General features: G+C 41.4%; 1 protein-coding gene across 4 annotated transcripts in view; it reads right to left on the bottom strand.

Annotated features, from left to right (window-relative positions):
- LOC136872779 (uncharacterized) overlaps positions 1–24,779 on the bottom strand; it is a 75,446-nt gene that overhangs the window by 32,209 nt on the left and 18,458 nt on the right. For all 4 annotated transcript variants that reach the window (XM_068227534.1, XM_067146617.2, XM_068227533.1 and 1 more), the window contains 2 exons: positions 16,787–16,925; positions 7,978–8,137 (listed from right to left, as the gene is read on the bottom strand). In XM_068227534.1, the coding sequence (XP_068083635.1) occupies positions 7,978–8,137; positions 16,787–16,918 (292 nt within the window). In that variant the 5' untranslated portion in view covers positions 16,919–16,925. The remainder of the gene's footprint in view (positions 1–7,977; positions 8,138–16,786; positions 16,926–24,779) is intronic.

Below are 24,779 nucleotides of genomic sequence, written 5' to 3'. Positions count from 1 at the left end.
TATTAGTGAGACACTTGCAGGCATCTTACGAACACAAGACTTGGTACGTACATTGCCAGGCTGAGTGGCTCGGACGGTTGAGGCGCTGGCCTTCAGACCCAAACTGGGCAGGTTCGATCCTGTCTCAGTCCGATGGTATTTGAAAGTGTTCAAATACGTACGTCAGCCTCCTGTCGGTAGATTACCGGCACATAAGAGAACTCCCGCGGAAGTAAATTCCGGCACATCGGCGTCTCCGAAAACCATAAAAGTAGTTAGTGTGACGTAAAGAAAATAACATTATTATTATTATTATTATTATTATTATTATTATTATTATTATTATTATTATTATTATTATTATTATTATGTACATTATACATACATTGAGTAAGGTGGTTGGTGGTGGTGGTGATTATTGTTTTAAGAGGAAGTACAACTGGGCAACCATACTCTATATAACACTAATCAGAGAGATAAAATGGAAGGTGTTCGACTCTTCGAAAAATGAAGGTATCGGCCAAAGGAAGACAAGGGCCACGAAGGGCGAGAAAATGAAAGACTCCCTAGGCCTCCATGAGTAATACCGTCGGGGTCGGAAAAGAACAAGAGTTGACCAAGAGAGGTCGGATAGGATGGATGATAGTGAGGAGCCTGGCACAAGTAAGTGGAAGCAATGCCAGGAGTGAGCTAAGGGCGCCATGGTCGCCAACCCACGCTCCAAAGTTCAGAGCCCATGCGGCCCCTTTTAGTCGCCTCTTACGACAGGCAGGGGATACCGTGGGTGTTATTCTACCTCCCCCACCCACAGGGGGTACATTGAGTAAATTATGTGGGCAAAAGAACAGTGTTGACGCATTAAATGATTTTTTAAAATAATTCATTGTTTTTCACAGTCTTGATACAAGCCTATATTAACCCCTCTTCACACATTAGAATTGTACAGACTCTGAAAGATAACACATGTTTTTTAAAGAAGACTTGTACTGTGTCAACAAGGCCCCAGGGGCTCTGAACTTTGGAGAGTGGGCTGGCGACCACGGGGCCCTTTGCTGAGTCCTGGCATTGCTTCCACTTACTTGTGCCATGCTCCTCACTTTAATCTATCCTATCCGACCTCTCTTGGTCAACTCTTGTTCTTTTACGACCCCGACGCTATTAGGTTTTGCAAGGGCTAGGGAGTCTTTCATTTTCACGCCCTTCGTGGCCCTTATCTTACTTTGGTCGATAACTTCATTTTTCGAAGTGTCGGATCCCTTCCATATTTTCCCTCTGATTAGTGTTATATAGAGGATGGTTGCCTAGTTGTACTTCCTCTTAAAACAATAATCACCACCACCACCACCACCTGTGTCAACAACAAACCCCTCCATTAATCACGTTTCTTTTTCCACATATTTTACTTCGGCAATTTTAAAATGTCGTCACTTTTGTATGTATACTAGCTGAAGATGACCCAAGAAAGGCTTGAAACATGTCCTACGTTATGAGTACCTACTATTCGGCCTTTATGAGCATTTTATTTAACAGGTGGACCACCGCAAATACATTATTCTAAAGAATTTGATAAAAAAAGTCGTTAAGTTAATACGGAAACAATTAAAGATTCATCACTTGTTATAAATACTTATTAATGTTAATTTCTTCCAATTCATTAGATATGTTACATATAAAGTGCTGAATTGATACAGTTACGAATCAATTTTAAACTTCACAATAACTATGGGAGGTTTATAAATTAGTGTTAATGCAAAATAGCAGAATCCAAAAATTAAATTTGTCCACAAATTTTGTGTGATTAAATTTCAAGATAGGAGTGAAGATTTAGCTTTTTCTATAACATCTGAGGTATATATTCCATTCTAGCATTTACAGATATTATTAACTAAAATGCGCACAATGTGCGAAATACAAAAACTATATTACATTACGGTACTGTTTCGATATTTGTCTTTTGCTGTAGATATTTGCATTATATCTTTCACGGTATTCATTGAGCCAACGGCCATAGCCGTGTTGAAACACCGGATCCCGTGAGATCTTCAAATTTAAGTAACAATGGGCGTGGTCAAGGTTTGGATGGGTTGCCACGCACTCTTGGTGGGAGGTAAGGCAATGAGGAGCGGAAAAGAACTGGCCACCCTACCGTACGTAAACTCCGGCTCAGGCACACCTCTGCGGAGGTTCGGACCTGCCTTCGGGCAGAATACACCCTTACCTTTAGTATTCATTGCACAATCCACACACGCAATTTTCATTCGAGTGATGAAATTTATTACTTTAGCAAAACTTGTGATGAAAACCATGTGTTGCCTATCGCTTTATTGCGTGTTTAAACTCGTAATTTGCTTGTTTCCAATCGTCCATCATTATGGCGTCTGTTGAATAAAATTCGTTCCAGATATAGCTGCGTTTTTCAATGAGAACTTGGAATGTGTTCTTGTAGGTCTTAGTGTTTTGCAGGCGTATCTTCACTCTGATGTCTCCTATGAAGAAAGTTTATTTTAGTAAGACATAGGTCAGTCTTGGTGGTGCTGACTTTCCAATACCCAGGATTCGTTTCATATAACGAACTTCAACTTTCAATTGCGTTATCAGGTCACGATGGACAAATGGGAGCATCATTTCACGCGGAACTTGAATTCCGGACAAACGCGTACTCACCCTATACAAGACAATCATTCGATAAAGATAACATCTCCTTATTCACAGCAAACGAAATAGAATCGGCAATAAAGAAGACATAAGACAATAAAGCTGCAGACCCAGATATGATTTATAATGAGGTGCTAAAATATTCGCCAGATGTAACTTACTAGTCGAAATTTGGACAGAAATATTCAACAAATGTTTAACCGCAAGTGAGATTCCAGAAGAATGGAGAAAAACAATAATAAAAGTACTTCATATGGGAAAAGGTGATGCAAAGGGCCCGAATTCGTAACGTGGAATAGCTTCGGAAAACAATATTTTTAAAATCTACTCAAAATTACTCGCTGAGAGACTCACAAAGGTATTAGAGCCACTAATTCCTGACCAACAGTTTGGTTTCAGGGAAGGAGGATCAACATTACAAGCCATAGGCCAACTTCTAAATGACCCTGATGGTCTAAGACATCCGAAAGGAAAGTTTCACACCAAAGCTAATCAAAAGAATGAAACTTTTAGAAAACTAGATGCTATGACAAAAGGAGGAAATGAAATCACATAAGCTGTTAAAAAACATTTTGACTTTCAACAATTTGGAAATAAGGGATGGAGTAACTAGATCACGAGAGATTACCCAGGCAAATGGGGTTTTTCAAGGGAGACCCAATGATGTCCTTTATTGTTCAATATCGCAACTGCAGATATTACAAAGATTTTACAGTCAACAAAATCAGTACCCTTATATACTAGCTGATGTACCCGTGCTTCACTACCGAATTCTACGTTGTATACAGAATTCTAGATTAGGTAGGCTAGTGTACACGTTGTGAGGAAGATTGTATTAAATTGCGTAGCTCTTAACTTTACCCTATAAACGCGACGGAGAAGTCACCAAACGCCTCTTCTCATAAGAACACTGGGTTATGGAATATTCACTGTAACGGTAGGCCCGCTTGTCTACCATCAGTCACAATCAGGTTGAGGAGCATTATAATGGCGGATACTCACTCTCCACCTGCCTTTTTACATCCTCAGAAAGACTGTCTTCGTAATTTTACCAATTGAAATAACATAGGTCATTAAATGACGTCGGTAGGAATGACAGGATTAAAAGAAATGTTTTCATATGTAATACTCGATCAAATGAAAAACCACGCATTTTCTCACTTTTAACGAACAGTACTAGGCTTCCGATCTAACAGTCCAAATTTTCAGAGCTGGAATGACCAAGCCGCAGACACCCGTGATCCGTGAACACACTTCGTCTTTCTTTCGGTCCCGGGGGCGGGGGTCGAATAGTGGATATTACCAGGGCAAAAACTATGCCCTTTCACTAATCTGTTTCCTAGGAATACCCGATGAATAGGAAAATCTCAATTCAATACACTGGCGGCGGAAAGAACTATCTAACTTGGAGGGACATTCTTCCTCCAAGTCAGAGGAGAATACCCCTCTTCAATACTAATTTGGAATAAAATTAATGTATATTTAATCAAAGTAAAGCGGAAGAACCTTTTCTTAAGAAACGGCTCATTTCATGGTTGAATTTTGAATTATTTAGTGAATTGTGGTGCTATAATTTGGAATAGGCCTAAATTATAATTCTAGACCAGATCATACTACTACTACTACTATTTAGTGAGCCTCCGCCTTAAATGTGCACACTGCTCATTCAAAACAGCCCATCAGGGTAGGAATCGAATAGCACCGACATAGATATGATTTATGGCGACGATGAGACAGGAAAGGGGTACGCGTGGAAGGGAAGCGACCGTGGCCTTACATAAGGTACAGCCCCAGAACTTACATGGTATGAAAATGGAAAACCACGGAAAACCATCTTCAGGGCTACTGACAGTGGGACTCGAAACTACTATCTCCCGAGTGCAAGCTCAGAGCTGTACGCCCGTAACCTCACGGACACCTCGCCCGGTATAATTAAAGGGAAGTACGGCATGATTATGCAATTAAAAATAATTTAGTATTTGAATACTCACTAAGAAACTAAGAGACACTAAAGAGACCGCCAGACTGAAGAATGCGCGCGGCAAGTGGGTGAATTATACACTGAAGAAAATGGAAATTGCAACATCCAGAAGGAGTAGTGCTACATTGCTGCAATTGAACATGCAGGACGAGTATTCGGTTGTGATTCGATGATTACACTTTCAGGTCCCTCTGACCACAAGTTTGGACAACAATCAATACAGGATGTGCCCACCACGAGCTGCAATGCATTGATGAATTCGTCGAGGCATGGAGTCAATAAGGCCCTGGATCGCTTCCTTAGGAATTGTAGCCCATGCTTGCTGCACTGCACGGGTTGGTTGTTCCAGAGTTGTGGGTGGCGGAGGACGGTTGGCCAGTTGTCGACCCATCATGTCCCACACATGCTCAATTGGACTGAGGTCCGGGGATCTGGCGGGCCATCCTAAGGTTGTGATGTCGTGGAGAGCTTCTCTGGAGATGCGTGCAGTGTGAACTCGGGCATTGTCCTGCTGAAACATCCCATTAGCAATGTTCGCCATCATAGGGACAACCACTGGATTGAGTACCCTATAAACGTACTATTGAGCAATCTTAGTGCCCTCATCAAGCACTAATTGTGATTTCACATTAAAGCCAATAGCTCCCCAGACCGTAATGCTTGGTGTTGGCCCTGTGTGCCTCTCGATAATAAGATTTGGGCAGCCCCTCTCCCCGGTACGTCGGCGCACACGATTCCGGCGATCACTGCGGGAATGACAGAAGCGCGATTCATCACTAAAGACGACCTTATGCCATTCGTCGACCCACTTCGATCTTTTTCGACACCAGGCCAGTCTTACACGTCGCTGTTGCGGGGTCAATGGAACACCTTCTGCAGGGACACGGGCTCGTAAGCCAGCTGCACGCAGGTGATTACCAACTGTTCGTTGTGTAACGTGGGGTGCCACAGCTCCTTGAATTTGTGCTGCTGTTGCATGGGGTTCCATCCGGGCCATCTGAATTATGCAGCGATCCTCTCTTACAGTTGTCCTTCGCGCTGGGCCTGTGCCAGGTCTACGAGTGTGGGTACCTTCATTTGACCACTGCTGCCATACACGTTGTACCGTAGATGCCTGTCGGCCAACATGTGCAGCGACAGTCCTTAGCGATAATCCAGCCTCACACAGCCCAATTATCAGAGCCCTCTCAAACGGCGACAGTTGTTGATAGCGTGCTCTTCTCTGTCGTCGAGGCATGTTTGACGGGAAACACTTCACTGCACAGACTGCAAGTCAACTACGCTACACCGGAGTCCGTATACTGGAGTTGATTCCTCCGCGACGAATCACGTGGGGAGACCTGTAGCAACAATCCAATGGGTCTGAAACTTTGATCGTTTACATACCTACATGGCATCGTTCCATATCTTGAAAATCGAAACAAACGACCAATGCTTTCGTGGTGTTGCAATTTCCATTGTCTTAAGTGTAACTCAGTGGCCACGACCTCGGCAAACAGATATGTACCCCTACAACCCTTCCTCACAGCACATGCAAAGTCCCCACTATTGCCGTACTGCTATACAAATTGGTTAGCCGCGACGAACAGCATTTTGTGCGTATTTCCATCAATAATTATGTTAATATATAATTAAAGAAAATAAACGAAGGAATTAGCAGATAAGATAACAAGGTTCGTACAAACAGCTTTTTAAAAATAATGGCTAGTTCCAGCTGGCTAAAGTGGATTAAAAATTTAATGTGTACTCCACAAAATGGGGGGGGGGCTATTGTCCCTCCTCGCCCCACCCCCTAAACGCCGCTACTGTTTGTATACACGCCAAAGATGCAGAAAAGGAAATCTAATAACTTATTATTTATACACGTGTAGACATTCCACTCGATGGAAGAGTTGCTTGTCTAAAACAAAAACTAATACTGTTCGGTGAAGTACGTGTGTAGAAGGCATACGTCTGTTTGGAGCTTCTGTTGCATTCTGACCAGATTGTCCAGATTAAAATAATGTATGTGTATTCGTCGCTGCTGATCACACTAGCCACTGCCGACATGCAGACAACAAATATAGTGCGGCTGTACCATACACCACCCTCGAACTATGCGGTCGAAAACGATGTTTACTAATGCAAGGGGTGCATAAGACCGGTAGCATGCTGCGAGCGACACTCCGTTTCTTATTTCTTCATATTCTGACATAACCTGCCCGCTGGCAGTAGTTCCCCTGTAAAAGTCAGTTGGTAGACATCCCATTCATCATTTGTGCATGCGGGGCGCTTGTAAGTAGAAAGTACGGCGTTCGAGAGCCACCTGGTATATGCATAGATGCAGATGATATGATTCTGGGCTCATCAAACAGATTTGAACTACAAAAAACATTAAACGCTTTATATCTCTGGGCTGATGAAAATGACTTCACCATTAATTTCACCAAAATATTGCACATGATCTTCCGAAAAGGGGGAAAGGCCTCAGCAGAAGATAAAGTGACACTAGGGAAAAAAGATATTGAGACTGTAAATTCGTACATGTATCTTAGCATTACCCTAAAGACTTCATGGAATTCATTCCGGCTCCACATAAAGAGAGAGCTACAGCTGCTATTAGAGGGATATACATTATTAACCACTTTACCAGATTGTCTTTACAAATAAACCTTAACGCTATTCCACGTAAAATTCTTCCCAATACCAACATACGGTGTAGAATTCATTTGGGAAAATCTATCTTTAACTCTTTTAACTACACTGGAAATAACAAAAGCAGCATATCTAGAAAGAATGTTGGGAGTCTCAAGAACAGCATCTTCTCGTCTAGTTTATAAACTGGCAAGAGAACAATTCTATTTAGAAGATCTACGGCTGAATCTACCACTACCTGCTACTAATCTTGCAACTAAAGTAATCCAGAGAAGAAAAGAAAAACGTGCAGAAATACCTCAAGACTTCTACGCTACTGACGTTATGATTGACAGAAGATGGACGAACGAAAATCAAGCATTAAAATCTGTTTTGACAAAACTCTCAGTTCATGGCTTTGATCATAAATTATGTACTAGCAAGAAATTTCTATTATATGGAAAATACCATGGCAAGTATCATATAACTGTTTGCAACAAGAGAGTCAGATTGTTAGTCGATTACAGTAAAGACTGAATTCCATAATTTGTACTTGCACATTTGTGCGCGGTTCCAAATATATACTTTTAAGTTTATCCCAGATTATATGGATCTCATAAGTTGCTATTGCTGTTTTAAATAGTACCATTGTTTTTGTTGAAATTTTTTGTGGTTGAGCATTCATAGATATGTCTGGACGTAATACACCGCAGTGAAGGTAAAGTAATAGGAGGTAGCTACGATACTACCTGTTGGCGCTGCAGAGATGCTGTCCGGCGTTTGCTGCTTGCTCCTGCTGCTGCTCTGAGTTTTGAGGATGACAGATTCGTCGTCACCACACTTCTCGTTGAACAGTTCAACAGTCAGAGAAACACCATCGTCATTCGATTCATCAGATTGCAAATCAGCCTGGAACAGTCAAAATCAGTAATATATTGTTACTTTGTAACACAAGACAAGGAAGAGAAAACTATAAGAAGTGATGAGTAATAATTATTAATATTAGTAGTAGTAGTATTAGTATTGGTATAAAAATGAGCCTTTCCAAGACTAAAGTGATGCCAGTAGGAAATAAACCTAAGAGAATTCAGATAGGGAATACAAAGCTGAAACAGGTGGACAATTTCAAGTATTAGGATGTGTGTTCTCCCAGGATGGTAGGACAGTAAGTGAGATTGAATGAAGGTGCAGTGAGCTTGCAGTTACGATCAAAAGTATTCTGTGAGAAGGAAGACAGCTCTCGGACAAAACTATCTTTACACCGGTCTGCTTCTAGACCAACTTTGCTTTACGATACTGAAACCTTGACTCAGGATATCTTATGTATAAGTTAAAAATAACAGACCTGAAAGTGTAGAGAATGATTGTTGGTACAAAAATTTGGAACAATGGCAAGAGGGTACTCGGACTAAGGAGATTTGTTAGGGATGAGCTTGATGGAGGATAAACTAACTAGGAGTATAATGGACTTAATTAGGGAGAGTAAGAAAAGTAGAGGGAGACCAAGACGACGATGATAAGACTCAGTTTCTAAACATGAGTTATAGAACTAAACGACGCGACAGAACTAGTTACAAATAGCGGATTATGGCAGCGGTTAGTAAATTAACAGAGGCTAGCAAACTAAATGCTGAAAGGCATACCAGCTAAAATAAGGATGCATTATTATTTTATTATTTTATTACAGTAGAACCCCGTTTAACCGAACTTCGCTTAACCGAAACCCGGCTTAACCGAAATGCTCTTACAAAATTGTATTTTAATATTTTGCTATTACCCTCCCATTCTTAGCCGTCGATATTACTAATTCTCTTGCTATATGTGCTGAGAGATACTAGGCAAACCCTATTTTATTATTATTATTACTTATGCCAGAATGCACGTGTAGCATAAAACAAAACAGTTTCTTACCGTCTAGCTCGTTCCATGATACATTTTTCTTGAACAAGCAGGAATTATTATTACTGTATTATTCATCATGAAGATTATGCAGACGACTCCGACCTTGACAATAGCAGTTCTGAGAGTTCAGTTACAGCAGATGACGGGTTTCATGCACTGGAGGTATGATTAACGCGCTTTAATTACAGTACTGTAATAAAATTACTGTATACAGTATTCAGTTCAGTAGTAACAAAAAATTGTTTCATTATTTCAGATTGCTCTGCGCTTTGTTGAACAAAGCAATGAATCTACACCAGCTGATGTATGGTTGATTAAACGGTGGCGCGACATAGCTACACGACAGCGCTGCACCAAGAAAATTCAGAAGAAAATCACTGAGTTAAGGTGGTGGTGATGATTATTATTTTAAGAGGAAGTACAACTAGGCAACCATCCTCTATATAACACTAATCAGAGGGAAAAATTGAAGGAATCCGACACTTCGAAAAATGAAGATATCGGTCAAAGAAAGACAAGGGCCACGAAGGGCGTGAAAATGAAAGATTCCCTAGCCCTCGCAAACCTAATAGCGTCGGGGTCTGAAAAGAACAAGAGTTGACCAAGAGAGGTCGGATAGGATAGATGAAAGTGAGGAGTCTGACACAAGTAAGTGGAAGCAATGCCAGGACTCAGCTGAGGGCCACATGGTCGCCAACCCACGCTCCAAAGTTCAGAACCCTTGAGGCCCCTTTTAGTCGCCTCTTACGACAGGCAGGGGATACCGTGGGTATTATTCTACCGCCCCCACCCACCCACTGATTTAATACAATGAGTGATATTGTGTAAATATTTTAATGTTAATATACAGTATGCACCTTTGCTTAACAGAGTTTTTGCATGTTTATTTCGACATTTAACTTCCGAAAATATTTACCATGTGTCATCCGAAAAAAACGCGTCAACCGAAGTGGTCTGCCCCCTTTATTTCGGATAAACGGGGTTCTACTGTATATGTAATTCACAGTTTTACAATTAGGTTTATGTGCTTCTTCGGTATAATTTATATGGAGGAACTACTATTTAGTAGATACACACATATGCTCCATACATACATACTTACATATAATGTCGAAAAATAAATTTGACACATAGGATATTAACAATACGTAAGCAGTCATTAGTCCTCTGGATATGGTGGATAGCTCATGCCATCCTTACTGTATGGCAAGTGCCCAGGATTGCTGCGTTTTGTAATTCTCTGTAAGTTAGGTGGTGGTGGTGATTATTATTTTAAGAACAAGTACAACTAGGCAACCGTCCTCCATATAACACTAATCAGGGAGAGAAAAAAGGAAGGGATCCGACTTTTCGAAAAATGAAGATATCAGCCAAAAAGTGCCACGAAGGGCTTGAAATTGAAGCACTCCCTAGGCCTCGGAAACCTCATACCGTAAGGTTCGGGAAAGAACAAGAGTTGACCAAGGAATGTCAGATAGGTTAGACGAAAGTGAGGAGCCTGGCACAAGTAAGTGGAAACAATGCCATGATTCAGTTAAGGGCCGCGTAGTCGCCAACCCACGCTCCCAAGTTCAGACCACTGGGGAACGTTTTAGTCGCCTCTTACGACAGGCAGGGGATACCGTGGGTGTTATTCTATACACACAACCTCAGTGCGTTAGGCACGTTTAGTGCCTCGAGATTATTCCAGAAGGTGGATACATCTGGAACACACTCAGTTCAGCCAAGTGAGTGGTGGGACAGAAGTTTGGCTCGCGAACGGGGACAAACTGACACGCCCCTCTGTTTCAGAATCAAAATGGTGGACATCCCGCGACAGTAATAAGATTTGATACCTATTTCGAAGAGTCCTAATGAGATAAAAAGCCTAAGCTATCTGCCTGCTGTGTACTTTAACACTACTTTTCACGAACATACGAAAACAGAACCACAATTTTAAGAGTAGCAATAAAACATGAGGAGCTGTATGACATATTTTAAATTTCGTTCCAAAAGACAAAAATGTCGTAAATTACAAGTGTTTAAAATGTACTAACATAAGTAACGTCCAGTAGTTACTCAGATTTGGATAACAACGTTGGAAAATTTGTAACTACTTTAATTGCTGTATTGTAAATAAGCATATTTTGTGTTTGGTGGTGGTGGTGGTGATTATTTTTAAGAGGAAGTAGAACTAGGCAATGAAACTAATCAGAGAAAAAAATGGAAGGTATCCGACACTTCCAAAAATGAAATTATGACCAAAGAAAGACAAGGGCCACCAAGGACGTGAAAATGAAAGTCTCCCTAGGTCTGGATACCTAATACCGTCGGGTTGGAAAAGTACAAGAGTTGACCAAGGGAGGTCGGATAGTTGAGATGAGAGTGAGGAGTCTGGCACAAGTAAGTGGAAACAATGTCAGGACTCAGGTAAGGACCACGTGGGCACCAATTTACGCTCCCAATTAAGAGCCCCTGGCCGCTTTTAGTCGCCTCTTACGACAGGCAGGGAATACCGTGTGTGGCATACTACCACCCGCAGCCACAGGGGGGTATATTGTATTTCCTTAATAAACTAATAGGGTGGAGGTGGTGGTGGTGGTGGTGGTTGTGTTGGTCGTGGTGATTATCGTTTTAAAGGTATACGGAAAGCAATTTTGGGGAGGGGGGAAATCAAAAAAAGGTTTTTTGATTGTTATTAAACTTTGGAATTTCCTCTTTAAAATGACATATAAATCTTGAAAAAGTAATGTCTAGAAGCATATTAATTACTTTTTTAAAAATTATTGTCTTACGCACAGTGAGTATTCTGCCATGGCGTGGCGGATGACTTGTTGTCAACATTTTGAAGTTTAATTATTTTTGTTCATATCACGCTGATCTAGGAATTATTTTTTTTTTTTTGAAAGAAATGTTGTCTTAGATTATTGTCCGAAGGCCATATTGTAACAGTTTACATTGTTGAAAGTCCTTTGTTTGTTGTTTAGCAACAAGTTGGCCCTCGTTTTTTCGCAAGTTCTTTCTGTGAGTTTATGTGAAGTTTGTGGAAGTTAGCCGCGATGTTCGAACAAAGTGTTCAGGAAACGTGTAGCAAAGGAAGAAATGTACTTCAACTCTGCCAAAAACCCTTGTTTAGAGCCTTCACGGTGTGAAGCAGAGCCGAGTACACCTACCCTAAAAAACGTGAGTGAAAATATTCGTGAAACCCCGTCTGATAAGACGGCTGCTGGGACTGATAGCTCATCTAATAGAAAACTGAATGGTGTCGAAAAGAAATACAATAAATTTTGTACTCGACGTGAATTTAATGAACTGATAGATATATCAATTTTATCTGATATATTAAAACATAATGTATGTTGCAAAGAGTGTGGTAAGTGTGGAATTTCCTTGAAAACAAACAGACATATTGGCCTTGCTGCTGAATTAGAACTTTTCTGTGCATGTTTTTAATACATTGTCAAGTTTTTCTATTCCTCAGTTGTAAATAGTTCACAGCAAGACAAGAGCCTGTACACTGTAAATATTAGATTAGTTTATGGCCTTCGGTCATTAGGGAAGGGCAGAGCAGCAGGTGAGCTCTCGAACAGTAAACGCTATGTATTCTATAGACAGGGAGAGACTAAGATTATCAGAAAATGCTACCTAGTACATCATGAACTGTGGAAAAAACAGGAGAGCCACCAAGAAGAAGCTTCTTGATGAATTGCAAGAGGATGCTGATAATCCCAGCTATGCACCAGGCATGCATTGATTTTGAAACTTTGGAAGTGATTTCCCACAAATTCACTATTTTCCTGCAAAAGGAACATTATCTCAAAAACTATTATAGATATCACTATGAAATTTTCAGTACTTCTTTGTAAGAGTATGCCATACATTCTGAAGCAATAAAAACAAACACATTGCAAAATTTCTGAGGTGGGTTGGAAAAATTCATGAGAATATTAGCAAACAATTTTTCATTATTAAAAAATTTATATTTTTTCCAAAGAGTGACCTTTATTTTAAAGATCTTAGCATCAGTACAAAGCTAATATACCTGTTTATAATATATAAAAATTTCAAGTGTCTGTGTCAAACAGTTACTGAGAAAATGTTCCTTGAAAGTGATTTATTTTAACATTGTGAAGATAGGGCTTTCCGTATACCCTTAAGATGAAATACAGGTGGACAACCATCCTCTAAATAACACTAAACAGAGAGAAAAATGGCAGGGATCCAACACTTCAAAAAATGAAGATATCGGTCAAAGAATGACAAGGGCCACAAAGGGCGTGAAAACTAAAGACTCCCTAGGATTCGTAACTTAATACCATTGGGGTGGACCCGCTTTTGCACCACGGACGGGGGAAATATGTATATTACCAATTACTACTTTGAAAGATCTGATTAATTGTGACCTGCCCATAAATCGTCACACTATGGAACATATATTCTGATACTTCAAAATATTACTTTTATTTAAAATAGTCCCATAGTTACCCATCCAAAATTAACATTAGTTCTCTCTTGTAAGGTCATAGGGCGCCAGACCAGACCTTAAGGCACTAGGTCAAAATTTATATTTAAACGGAGAGACACAGGAACAACGATAATTAATGTAATCTGAATTAATTAAAAAGCAAAGAAAACTATTTAGGTGAAAGTGAAATACTGGTAATGTACCAAGAACTGAAAGATTACTGATTGAAATGTGACTGATTAACTTTTATTGGCCCCGCGAGTGCTTGCTGCAATGTAATGAAACGCTCGCCGATTGTGCCGTAGACTCGTTCATTTGGACATCCTTCTGATATGGGCTGGTTCCGTCGTTGTTCCCTTCCTTCATGTAGGCTGCTCATCTCATCATCTTATTACTGGCCTGTCTGTTGCGTGCGTCGATCAAGAGTTGAAAGACGTCTTATCTAGCAACCACTCCCTATTACATCAATATCTATAATGCAGATATCAGTCGTACTGAAACAGACCGCCATGGGTACTTTAGAGTGGAGAAAATTCCAAGATCGGAATTTTTCCAAATGATGATGCTTCCCCTAGATATAAAATCTATGTCTGGTTGAGACAAAGTTAGTCTCTTGTCAGCTCCCGACTGGAAAATATGACTACAAGTAGTCGAATGAAGTAACTCGCCATGAGTGAATTTACAAAATACCAGTTATCAAAGTATAATAGCTTTGCCGCTGTACTGCAATAAGACATTGCTACCGATTTAGAAGTAAGTCTCTCCACTGATCAAATGTGGCTCTGCATAAGTTACAATACCAGGTGAGACAATCGAAATGCTAATGCCAACTGAGACCCGGCTGAGACCGAGGGGCCTAAGTCTCTCGCATTTATCAACTTACTGGACTCCTCCGTTGATATATGCCTGGTTTCAATCGTATTGAAGTTAACTCTCCCTCTTCTACATCAATGAATCCCTCCATCTTGTGACCACTCTTCTAATTTGTTTATGGCTTCTTGCAGGGGCTCTCTTCCTTCTGAGAGCAGGATCATGTCATCGACGTACAACCACATCCTCACTTCTTCTGTTTGTATCCTTTGTATCACATCATGGGTAAGTACGTTAAACATGGGGCTTATAGGATCCCCCTGGAGTACTCCGTTTGTTTGCTGGATTCCTTTGGATTGCATTAGGCCATCATGGATTCTGATTGTATTTTCTCGGAGGATGCTTGCTATGAACTTAAAGATCTGACTTTCTTCGTCTAACACAGGCTTTAGTTTTTCCAGTATTCTATCCCTGTTTACCCCGTCAAAAGCTTGCTTGTAATCAACGAATGCTGCATATGCATGGCCTTTGGGTTTAGCCAGGGCTTCGCTTATGAATTGGAGTACGTGTCCCGCCGCAAAAGAATAATGAAATTCAAAAAAGGAGGAAACCTGGCAAACACTGATAGATTCACTTGCGGGAAAGAAGTACTAGAAATAGTTAATAGCTACAAATACCTATGACTCACACTGCAAGTGACAGGACATGCCTTTTCCCAGCACATTGAAGACAGAGCTGTAAGAGCAACAAAGGCGACTTTCGAGGTAAAGAAACTCAATCTACTATCCATCAAGACAGCCCTGAGACTATTCGACATAAAAATTGCTTCCATTGCCTCATACGGCATACAGCTTATTTGGAACTACCTCACATACTCCAATCTGAAGCGCTTAGAGGGAATTAAAACAGCCTACCTGAAAAGAATGCTCTGCGTCTCAAAATACACGCAAAACAGAATAACGTATATCTTGGCAGACACAACCTTCTTTATAGAAGACCTGATGGAAGCTCATAATCTGATACCAACACCACAAAGCACCAGATTCCTAGAAGACAGGCGACAGAAAGCGAGGGGCATCAATCCCGGACTCCTCACCACCCCAGCGATGACAAGTAACGAAGGGAAAAAGGCCAACTACCAACTGCGCCATTTATATACGAGAGTGGCAGCCCATGGACTACATCACCGAACGTGTTCAACCAAGGGATACCACAGCCCCACGGACAGATGTCAGTGCACCATATGTGGAGGACCATGCAACACGTATCATATCATTGAGTGCAAAGACAGGACATTGACTTTGTCACACTATGCAAATGATGCTAATTTCGTTTAAATAATTAATACCTTGTACACAATGTGTTAAATAAATTATATTATTATAATTCCCTCCATCAAATCCATTCCAGTAGGTAGCTTCTTCTTAATATGTCGAGCTTCCCCGCTTTGTGCATAGCGTCCCACTCTAACAGACTCAAGGGGTGTTGCCGTATTCAAATTGAAGCGAACAACGAAAACCGTTGGCCTTGACTGGCTACTGTCTTGAAATTCCCGGAATTAGCTAGCCTCGGTTTAGGGAGAGTAAATACCACTTGCAGTTGTCGTGATCGCTCATGTAAATCGTTAAGTTAATTTTAGCATGTTGTATGTTGCAATATACTACTTGTATGAAGCCATTCTTTTCAGCTCTCGTTAACAGTTACCGTACAATATAATAGAATGAAATGACAATATGAAATGATATAATAACCCTATAAATATATCTATTTATGTAGATATATACACATATAACATGATATTAAATTATATAAAACACCAATTTAAATTTTATACGCTATAAAATATTTCAGAGGTCTGCAACGCCCTCTATGTTACACCGTCGGGTCGGAAAAGAACAAGATTAGACCTAGGGAGGTCAGATAAGGTAGATGAAAGTAAGGAGTCTGGCACAAGTAAGTGGAAGCAAAGTCAAGGCTCAGCTAAGAGCCCTGTAGTCACCAACTTACGTGTCAAATTTCAGAGCCCCTTGGGCCCTTTTTAGTCGACTCTTCCGATAGGTGGGGGATACCGTAGGTGTTATTCTACCACCCCCACCCACAGGGGGCGTTGCCAAGTGAGGTCGCATAGGTGAAAGTGGGGAGCCTGGCACAAGTAAGTGGAAACAATGCAGGACTTAGCTAAAGGCCGCGTCGTCGCCAAGTCAACCTCTCAAGTTAAGAGCCCCTTGGGCCCCTTTTAGTCACCTCTTATGAAAGGCAGGAGATACCGTAGGTGTTATTTTACCGTCCCCACCCACCCACATGGCTCTGGGTATGTAACAAATGCAGTAATTGAGTTAATATGAAGATAATATATACGCGTTACTCTTAATCATGTACCATCCAAACCAGAGTGTACTCACCGCCACAAGCCGATGTCCTGACTCATTCCTCCAGGTGGACACGGAGAATTTCATATTTGGAGATCGGTTGCACTGTTCGGAGACAGTCCAAGACTCCAGAATCAGCGCACACACAACTAGTAAGAACAGCATGGTGATGCTGGAAGACAAAAAACATTCTTTTCACTTAACAATGTTCAGCAAGTAAATAAATCGTACAAGGCAACAGAGTAGAAGCAATGTTTTGAATGAACAATTGTCGTAGAGCTGACTGGAAATCAGACCAGGATCAATTCGAACATTTCGCAAACCTCCAAGGATGACTTAAAAAAAGGAAAATTAATTCGAATCACAATACAAAACTTACGCTACATCTGTTCGCTTTTTAGCACCGACCCATTTTGAGCGTCCTTTGGCGGATGATTTTTTACTTACAAGTTGCTTTACTTCGCACCGACGCAAATATGTCTTATGGAGACGATGATACAGGAAAAGGCTAGGAGTGAGAAGGAAGCGACCGTGACCTTAATTAACGTACAGCCCTAACCGCATGGCCAACTCGCTGGGTTTTGGAGGATGATATTGATACATCGTTATTGGAAATCTCCTTGATAATACCCCAACTGGTTGAGGAGCAAACTGTGCTTTCAACCTGTAACCAATAATAATAAAAATAACCTTACCTTCCGCTAACTACTTCTCGGTTTTCGGAGACGTCGAGGTGCCGGAATTTTGTCCAGCAGCAATTCTTGTACGTGCTAATAAATATACTGAGACGAGGCTCGCGTATTTGAGCCCCTTCAAATACCACCGGACTGAGCCAAGATCGAACCTGCCAAGTTGGGGTCAGAAGACGAGTGTCTCAGCCGTCTGAGCCACTCATTCCGGGCAGCGTGTAACCTCTTCCATGTTTGAGGTTTCTCAATATTACTAAATATCCGGAACACTGTAATTCTATTCACTGAAACACGACTTAAACACTTCATTGAGTTTGATACTCTGTGAATTGTTTGGCATTTCGATGATGAGTGAGCATCTCCTAGTGTACAAGTCAACCCTGGTATTTAGTACACCTATAAACAGGCCACAGTGTTATTTCATCCCATCTCTGAAACTAATTGTATATGGCAGGAATGACATTGTAGTCATCCGCAAGACAGATATTTGGTTATGACACGTATTGGAGTATTCGACAACTAGCCGGAGGGGTACAGTATATCATAAGTGAAAAAAATGAAAAGGCTTCAAAATGGTACATTTTTGGTGCTCTCTCAGCGAATTTCCACAGAGAGGTAAAGGTTGACAGTAATAATAGAGTTTTTCTTAAATTTTGATTCAATACTGTACAATAAACAGCCTCAGTGGCTTCGGTGGCAGCGCGTTGACCTCTCACCGCTGGGTTCCGTGGTTCAAATCCCAGACACTCCATGTGAGATTTGTGCTGGACAAAGCGGAGGCAGGCCAGGTTTTCTCCGGGTACTGGGGATTTCCCTATCATCTTTTCCAGCAACACTCTCCAGGTGGTGGTGGTGGTGATTATTGTTTTAAGAGGAAGTACAACTAGGCAACCATCCTCTATATAACACTAATCAGAGAGAAAAAAATGGAAGGGATCCGACACTTCGAAAAATGAAGCTATCGGCCTAAGGAAGATACGGGCGACGAAGGGCGTGAAAATGAAAGACTCCCTAGCCCTCGCAAACCTAATAGCGTCGGGGTCGGAAAAGAACAAGAGTTGACCAAGAGAGGCCGAATAGGATAGATGAAAGTGAGGAGCCTGGCACAAGTAAGTGGAAGCAATGCCAGGACTCAGCTGAGGGCCCCGTGGACGCCAGCCCACGCTCCACAGTTCAGAGCCCCTGGGGCCCCTTTTAGCCGCCTCTTACGACAGGCAGGGGATACCGTGGGTGTTATTCTACCGCCCCCACCCACAGGGGGACAAGACTCTCCACTATCATTTCATTTCATCTGTCAGTCATTAATCATTGCCCCAGAGGAGTGCGACAAGCTTCTGCGGCCAGCACAATTCCTATCCTCGCCGCATGATGGGGGCTTCATTCATTCCATCCCTGACCCGGTCACTGACTGGAAAACAGGTTGTAGGTTTTCATTTTCACTGTGCAACAAAACTTTTACAAAACGAACAATAATACACATGTATTACAATTAAATAAAAGTACGGTGTGATTATACATTTAAAAATAATTTTTTATTTGACTACACACTAAGAAACTAACAGACACTGAAGAGACTGACAGAATGATGAATGCGCGCTGCCAGCGAGTGCTTCTTACCTCAATGTCCATGACCTTAGCAAAAATATACCCCTGCTACCCTTCCTCACAGCACCGGCAAAGTGTCCACTATTTGTTGTGGCGCTGTACGAAACGGTTAGGCACGACGACGACATTTTGTGCGTATTTTCGATAATAATGTTGTCAATAATTAAAGAAAATAAAGGAAAGGATTAGCTGATAAGACACCAGGGCTTGTACAAATTGCTTTTTTTTTTAAATATAATTCCTACAATTCCTTATTTCTTCTTCTTCTCCTTCTTTATCAATTTACCTCCTGGATCGGTTTTTCCCTCCGACTCAGCGAGGGATCCCACCTCTATAGCCCCAAGGGCAGTGTCCTGGAGTTTCAGACTCTGGGTCGGGATACAATGGGGAGGATGACCAGTACCTCGCCCAGGTGGTGGTGGTGGTGATTATTGTTTTAAGAGGAAGTACAACTAGGCAACCATCCTCTATATAACACTAATCAGAGGGAAAATATGGAAGGGGTCCGACACCTCGAAAAATGAAGATATCGGCCAAAGGAAGACAAGGGCCACGAAGGCGGCCTCATCTGCTATGCTGAACAGGGGCCTTGCGGGGGGTTGGGAAGAGTGGAAGGGCTAGACAAGGAAGAGGGAAGGAAGCGGCCGTGGCCTTAAGTAAGGTACCATCCTGGCATTTGCCTGGAGGAGAGGTGGGAAAGCACGTAAAACCACTTCCAGGATGGCTGACGTGGGAATCGAACCCACCTCTACTCAGTTGACCTCCTGAAGCGGAGTGGACCCCGTTCCAGCCCTCGTACCACTTTTCGAATTTCGTGGTAGAGCCGGGAATCGAACCCCGGGCCTCCGGCGGTGACAGCTAATTACACTAACCACTACACCACGGAGGCGGACCAATCCCTAATTTCAGCCGCTAAAATGGAATAAACATGTAATATTTTCTCCCCACTAATCGCCTAACGTGGTGTTACTGAGGAATGCTTAAGGTCAGATGGATAGATCGAATCACTAATGAAGAGTTCATGAATCGAATTAGTAAGAGGAGATCGATATGACGAGGTGTTACCAGGAGAAGAGATAGAATAATGGGACACATTTTAAGACACCCAGGATTTGTGCATTTGGTTTTTGAGGAAAGTGTAGGCGGTAAGAACGGTAGGGGTACACCAAGAAATGAATATGGCAAGCAGATTAGGCAGATGTAGGATGCAGCAGTTACGTAGTAATGAAAAAGTTAGCACACGATAGGGTGCAGCATGAAACCAGTTCTTGGACTGGTGACTCAAACAACAATAATCGCCACTACTGAACACATTTACCTGTAAAAGTACACACAACCATCCAGCGGGATGGACAATTATTAGTTCCATGGCGTCACACGTGGTTGTTTCAATCTAAGTAATACTATTGCGATTACCATCATCCTTCTAAGCTCGACGATCCATAGCTGTCATTAAACGATGCTTACCATCCTTTGTTACTAGGAGAGGTGGTGGTTGTGTCTATTGTTTTAGGAGGAAGTACATCTAGGAAACCATCCTCTACATAACACTAATCAGAGAGAAAAAATGGAAGGGATCCGACACTTCGAAAAATTAAGGTGTCGGCCAAAGAAAGACAAGGGCGACGAAGGGAGTGAAAATGAAAGAAACCATAGGCCTCGAGTGCTCTAATACCGTCGGGGTAGGAAAAGAACAAGAGTTGACCAAGGGAGGTCGGATAGGGTAGATGAAAGTAAGGAGCCTGGTACAAGTAGGAGGAAGTAGTTGAGGAATGCGAAAACAGGTTTGTACCTTTAAGGGTGGTAATGGTAAAGACCCAACTTATTATAATAGAGAAATAAAGAGACTAATGGGGTGCAGACTGGAAAGAAACAGAGTTAGAAATGGCTGTGGAAGTAAGGAGAAATTGAAGGAACTTACTAGAAAATTGAATCTAGCAAAGAAGGCAGCTAAGGATAACATGATGGCAAGCATAATTGGCAGTCATACAAATTTTAGTGAAAAATGGAAGGGTATATATAGGTATTTTAAGGCAGAAACAGGTTCCAAGAAGGACATTCCAGGAATCATTAATGAACAAGGGGAGTGTGTATGTGAGGTTCTTCAAAAGGCAGAAGTATTCAGTCAGCAGTATGTAAATATTGTTGGTTACAAGGATAATGTCCAGATAGAGGAGGAGACTAAGGCCAAAGAAGTATTAAAATTTACATATGATAACAATGACATTTACAATAAAATACAAAATTTGTAAACTAGAAAAGCGGCTGGAATTGATCAGATTTCTGGGGATATACTAAAGATAATGGGTTGGGATATAGTACCATATCTGAAGTACTTATTATTATTTGGTCGGAGGAGCTATACCAGATGAATTGAGAGTTGCTATAGTAGCCCCTGTGTATAAAGGAAAGGGTGATAGACATAAAGCTGAAAATTACAGGCCAGTAAGTTTGACATGCGTTGTATGTAAGCTTTGGGAAGACATTCTTTCTGATTATATTAGACGTGTTTGTGAAATTAATAACTGATTCGATAGAAGGTAGTTCGGTTTTAGAAAAGGTTATTCCACTGAAGCTCAACTTGTAGGATTCCAGCAAAATATAGCAGATATCTTGGATTCAGGAGGTCAAATGGACTGTTCCGCGATTGACCTGTCTAAAGTATTTGATAGGGTGTGTACCGGGCGGTACACCTCCACGCTGCTTATTTAAACTTTGCGCCAGTTGAAACTCCCCTACTGGAAGAAGTCTGAACTTTGTCTTATGTGTTAATTTTCAAGTTACCCTGAAGATGCCACTACTTGGAAATTTTGAAGTTTCTGAACTGTGTTGTTTTCGATGTATTTTTGTTTTGCTTGTAGTAAGAAGTGTGAACATTCTCTTCTAGAGGACACTACTGAAGAACTACAACGGTGCACCCTAGTGCGAAGTGAAAGAACTGTTTTTTTGGAGAAAATTTAATTTCAAAAGTTTGTTCTTTGCTAAATTTCTTTCAGTCATTGTTTAAGTTGGAAATATTAACCCTTTCTTTCCCCTTGTTTTGAATTTAGCCAATCCCGAATTTCTCGAATTAATTTTCCACCAATAATATGTTTCTTCTTCGTATTGTGTAGGGGGTTTCTTGGTGAACGAATAAAATCCTTGTGGGAGGGTGTTCTCATTCCAAAAACGCCTCGAACTTTCCGCGAGAGTATATAAACTGCTGATTTTCGGGTCTCGGGGCCACTTCAGTACCATCTTTCAGTGTGTAAAGTACATAGCAGGGGGCGGGAAGCGCCTCTTTCTTCGGGGAGCAGTTCAACACCAAGGTAATGGCCTTTTAATAACTTCTTTTCTTGCTAGCTCAGCAGTTTAACTCTCGGGGCGGGTCCGAAGCTTTTTCACCATGTAACCTTTCCCTAAAATGTAAAGACACTTAGTTTAATTCTATCTTTTTAAACTAAAAATTTGGGATAGAGAGTGCTTAACCCTCTCGAGTTCCCACTCATATTGTTTTGAGGTGAACTTATTTTCCAACCGTTTCTTCCTTAACGTAATGTAAATTGTTCTTTTCTAAAGTCACCTCCGTAGTATGGGATTAGCCCTTGCATTAGCGGCCTAGAGCCAGATTAGGTTTTAAACAAAATGTATTAGGAGTGCAGTTCGCCTCCTCTCAAATTGTTATTTTAGAGGTCATGTACTTAACCTTTTTCTCACTTAATAGACCTCAGTAGGTTGGGTATGTTACCCCTGTGTCCATGTCTTTAGAGGACAACTTGAAGGTGGAGTTTGGTGTGGCCTTTGATAGGCTTAAAGTTGAGAGCGAGTGGCTCTTTTTCGAAAATTGAGTGTTGTATGCCTCGAGGAGGCTTTACTGTGTAATTTGGAGCAAGTGCTCCTGGGCTTGATTGGGGTCTTCTGCCCCTTTGTAGAATTCTGTATATCGTAAAGTTGGGCTAATTGCTCAAGAATTGTGTGTCTGGCTCTCGGAGCCCAAATCCTGTAATTGTACATTCTCGATTAGTGGTTTTGCTACTCTGTACCTGCCATTATTGTTATTTCTTGTTTTTTGCTAAGAAAATATAACCTTGTTAAATTTTAAATTCACTTTAATTTCGTAGCCTGAGACCTGTTCACCCCCCGCACCTTCTTTCACCTCTCACTACCACGGAAAACTCCGTAACAGGGTGGATCATGGGAGACTACTGGCAAAAATGAGTGCAATTGGACTAGACAAAAGAGTGACTGAATGGGTTGCTGTATTTCTAGAAAATAGATCTCAGATAATTAGAGTAGGTGAAGCTTTATCTGACCCTGTAATAATTAAGAGGGTAGTTCCTCAAGGCAGTATTATCGGACCTTTATGTTTTCTTATATATATAAATGATATGAGTAAAGGAGTGGAATCGGAGGTAAGGCTTTTTACGGATGATGTTATTCTCTATAGAGTGATAAATAAGTTACAAGATTGTGAGCAACTGCAGCGTGACCTCGATAATGTTGTGAGATGGACAGCAGGCAATGGTATGTTGATAAACGGGGTTAAAAGTCAGGTTGTGAGATTCACAAATAGGAAAAGTCCTCTCAGTTTTAATTACTGCGTTGATGGGGTGAAAGTTCCTTTTGGGGATCATTGTAAGTATCTAGGTGTTAATATAAGGAAAGATCTTCATTGGGTTAATCACATAAATGGGATTGTAAATAAAGGTTACAGATCTCTGCACATGATTATGAGGGTATTTAGGGGTTGTAGTAAGGATGTAAAGGAGAGGGCATATAAGTCTCTAGTAAGACCCCAACTAGAGTATGGTTCCAGTGTATGGGACCCTCACCAGGATTTTCCGATTCAAGAACTGGAAAAAATCCAAAGAAAAGCAGCTCTCGATTTGTTCTGGGTGATTTCCGACAAAAGAGTAGCGTTACAAAAATGTTGCAAAGTTTGGGCTGGGAAGAATTGAGAGATAGAAGGAGAGCTGCTAGTCTAAGTGGTATGTTCCGAGCTGTCAGTGGAGAGAGGTGGTGGTGGTGGTGATTATTGTTTTAAGAGGAAGTACAACTAGGCAACCATCCTCTATATAACACTAATCAGAGGGAAAAATAGAAGGGATCCGACACTTCGAAAAATGAAGATATCGGTCAAAGAAAGACAAGGGCCACGAAGGGCGTGATAATGAAAGACTCCCTAGCCCTCGCAAACCTAATAGCGTCGGGGTCGGAAAAGAACAAGAGTTGACCAAGGGAGGTCGGATAGGATAGATGAAATTGAGGAGCCTGGCACAAGTAAGTGGAAGCAATGCCAGGACTCAGCTAAGGGCCCCGTGGTCGCCAACCCACGCTCCAAAGTTCAGAGCCCTTGGGGCCCCTTTCAGTCGCCTCTTACGACAGGCAGGGGATACCGTGGGTGTTATTCTACCGCCCCCACCCACAGGGGGATCAGCGGAGAGATGGCGTGGAATGACATTAGTAGACGAATAAGTTTGAGTGGCGTTTATAAAAGTAGGAAAGATCACAATATGAAGATAAAGTTGGAATTCAAGAGGACAAACTGGGGCAAATATTCATTTATAGGAGCGGGAGTTAGGGATTGGAATAACTTACCAAGGGAGATGTTCAATAAATTTCCAATTTCTTTGAAATCATTTAAGAAAAGGCTAAGAAAACAACAGATAGGGCATCTGCCACCTGGGAGACTGCCCTAAATGCAGATCAGGATGATTGATTGATTGATTGATTGATTGATTGATTGATTGATT

This window comes from Anabrus simplex, chromosome 4 (assembly GCF_040414725.1).
Source record: "Anabrus simplex isolate iqAnaSimp1 chromosome 4, ASM4041472v1, whole genome shotgun sequence".
Classification (NCBI taxonomy): Eukaryota; Metazoa; Arthropoda; class Insecta; order Orthoptera; family Tettigoniidae; genus Anabrus; species Anabrus simplex.
This window is presented reverse-complemented; position numbering and strand designations above follow the sequence as displayed.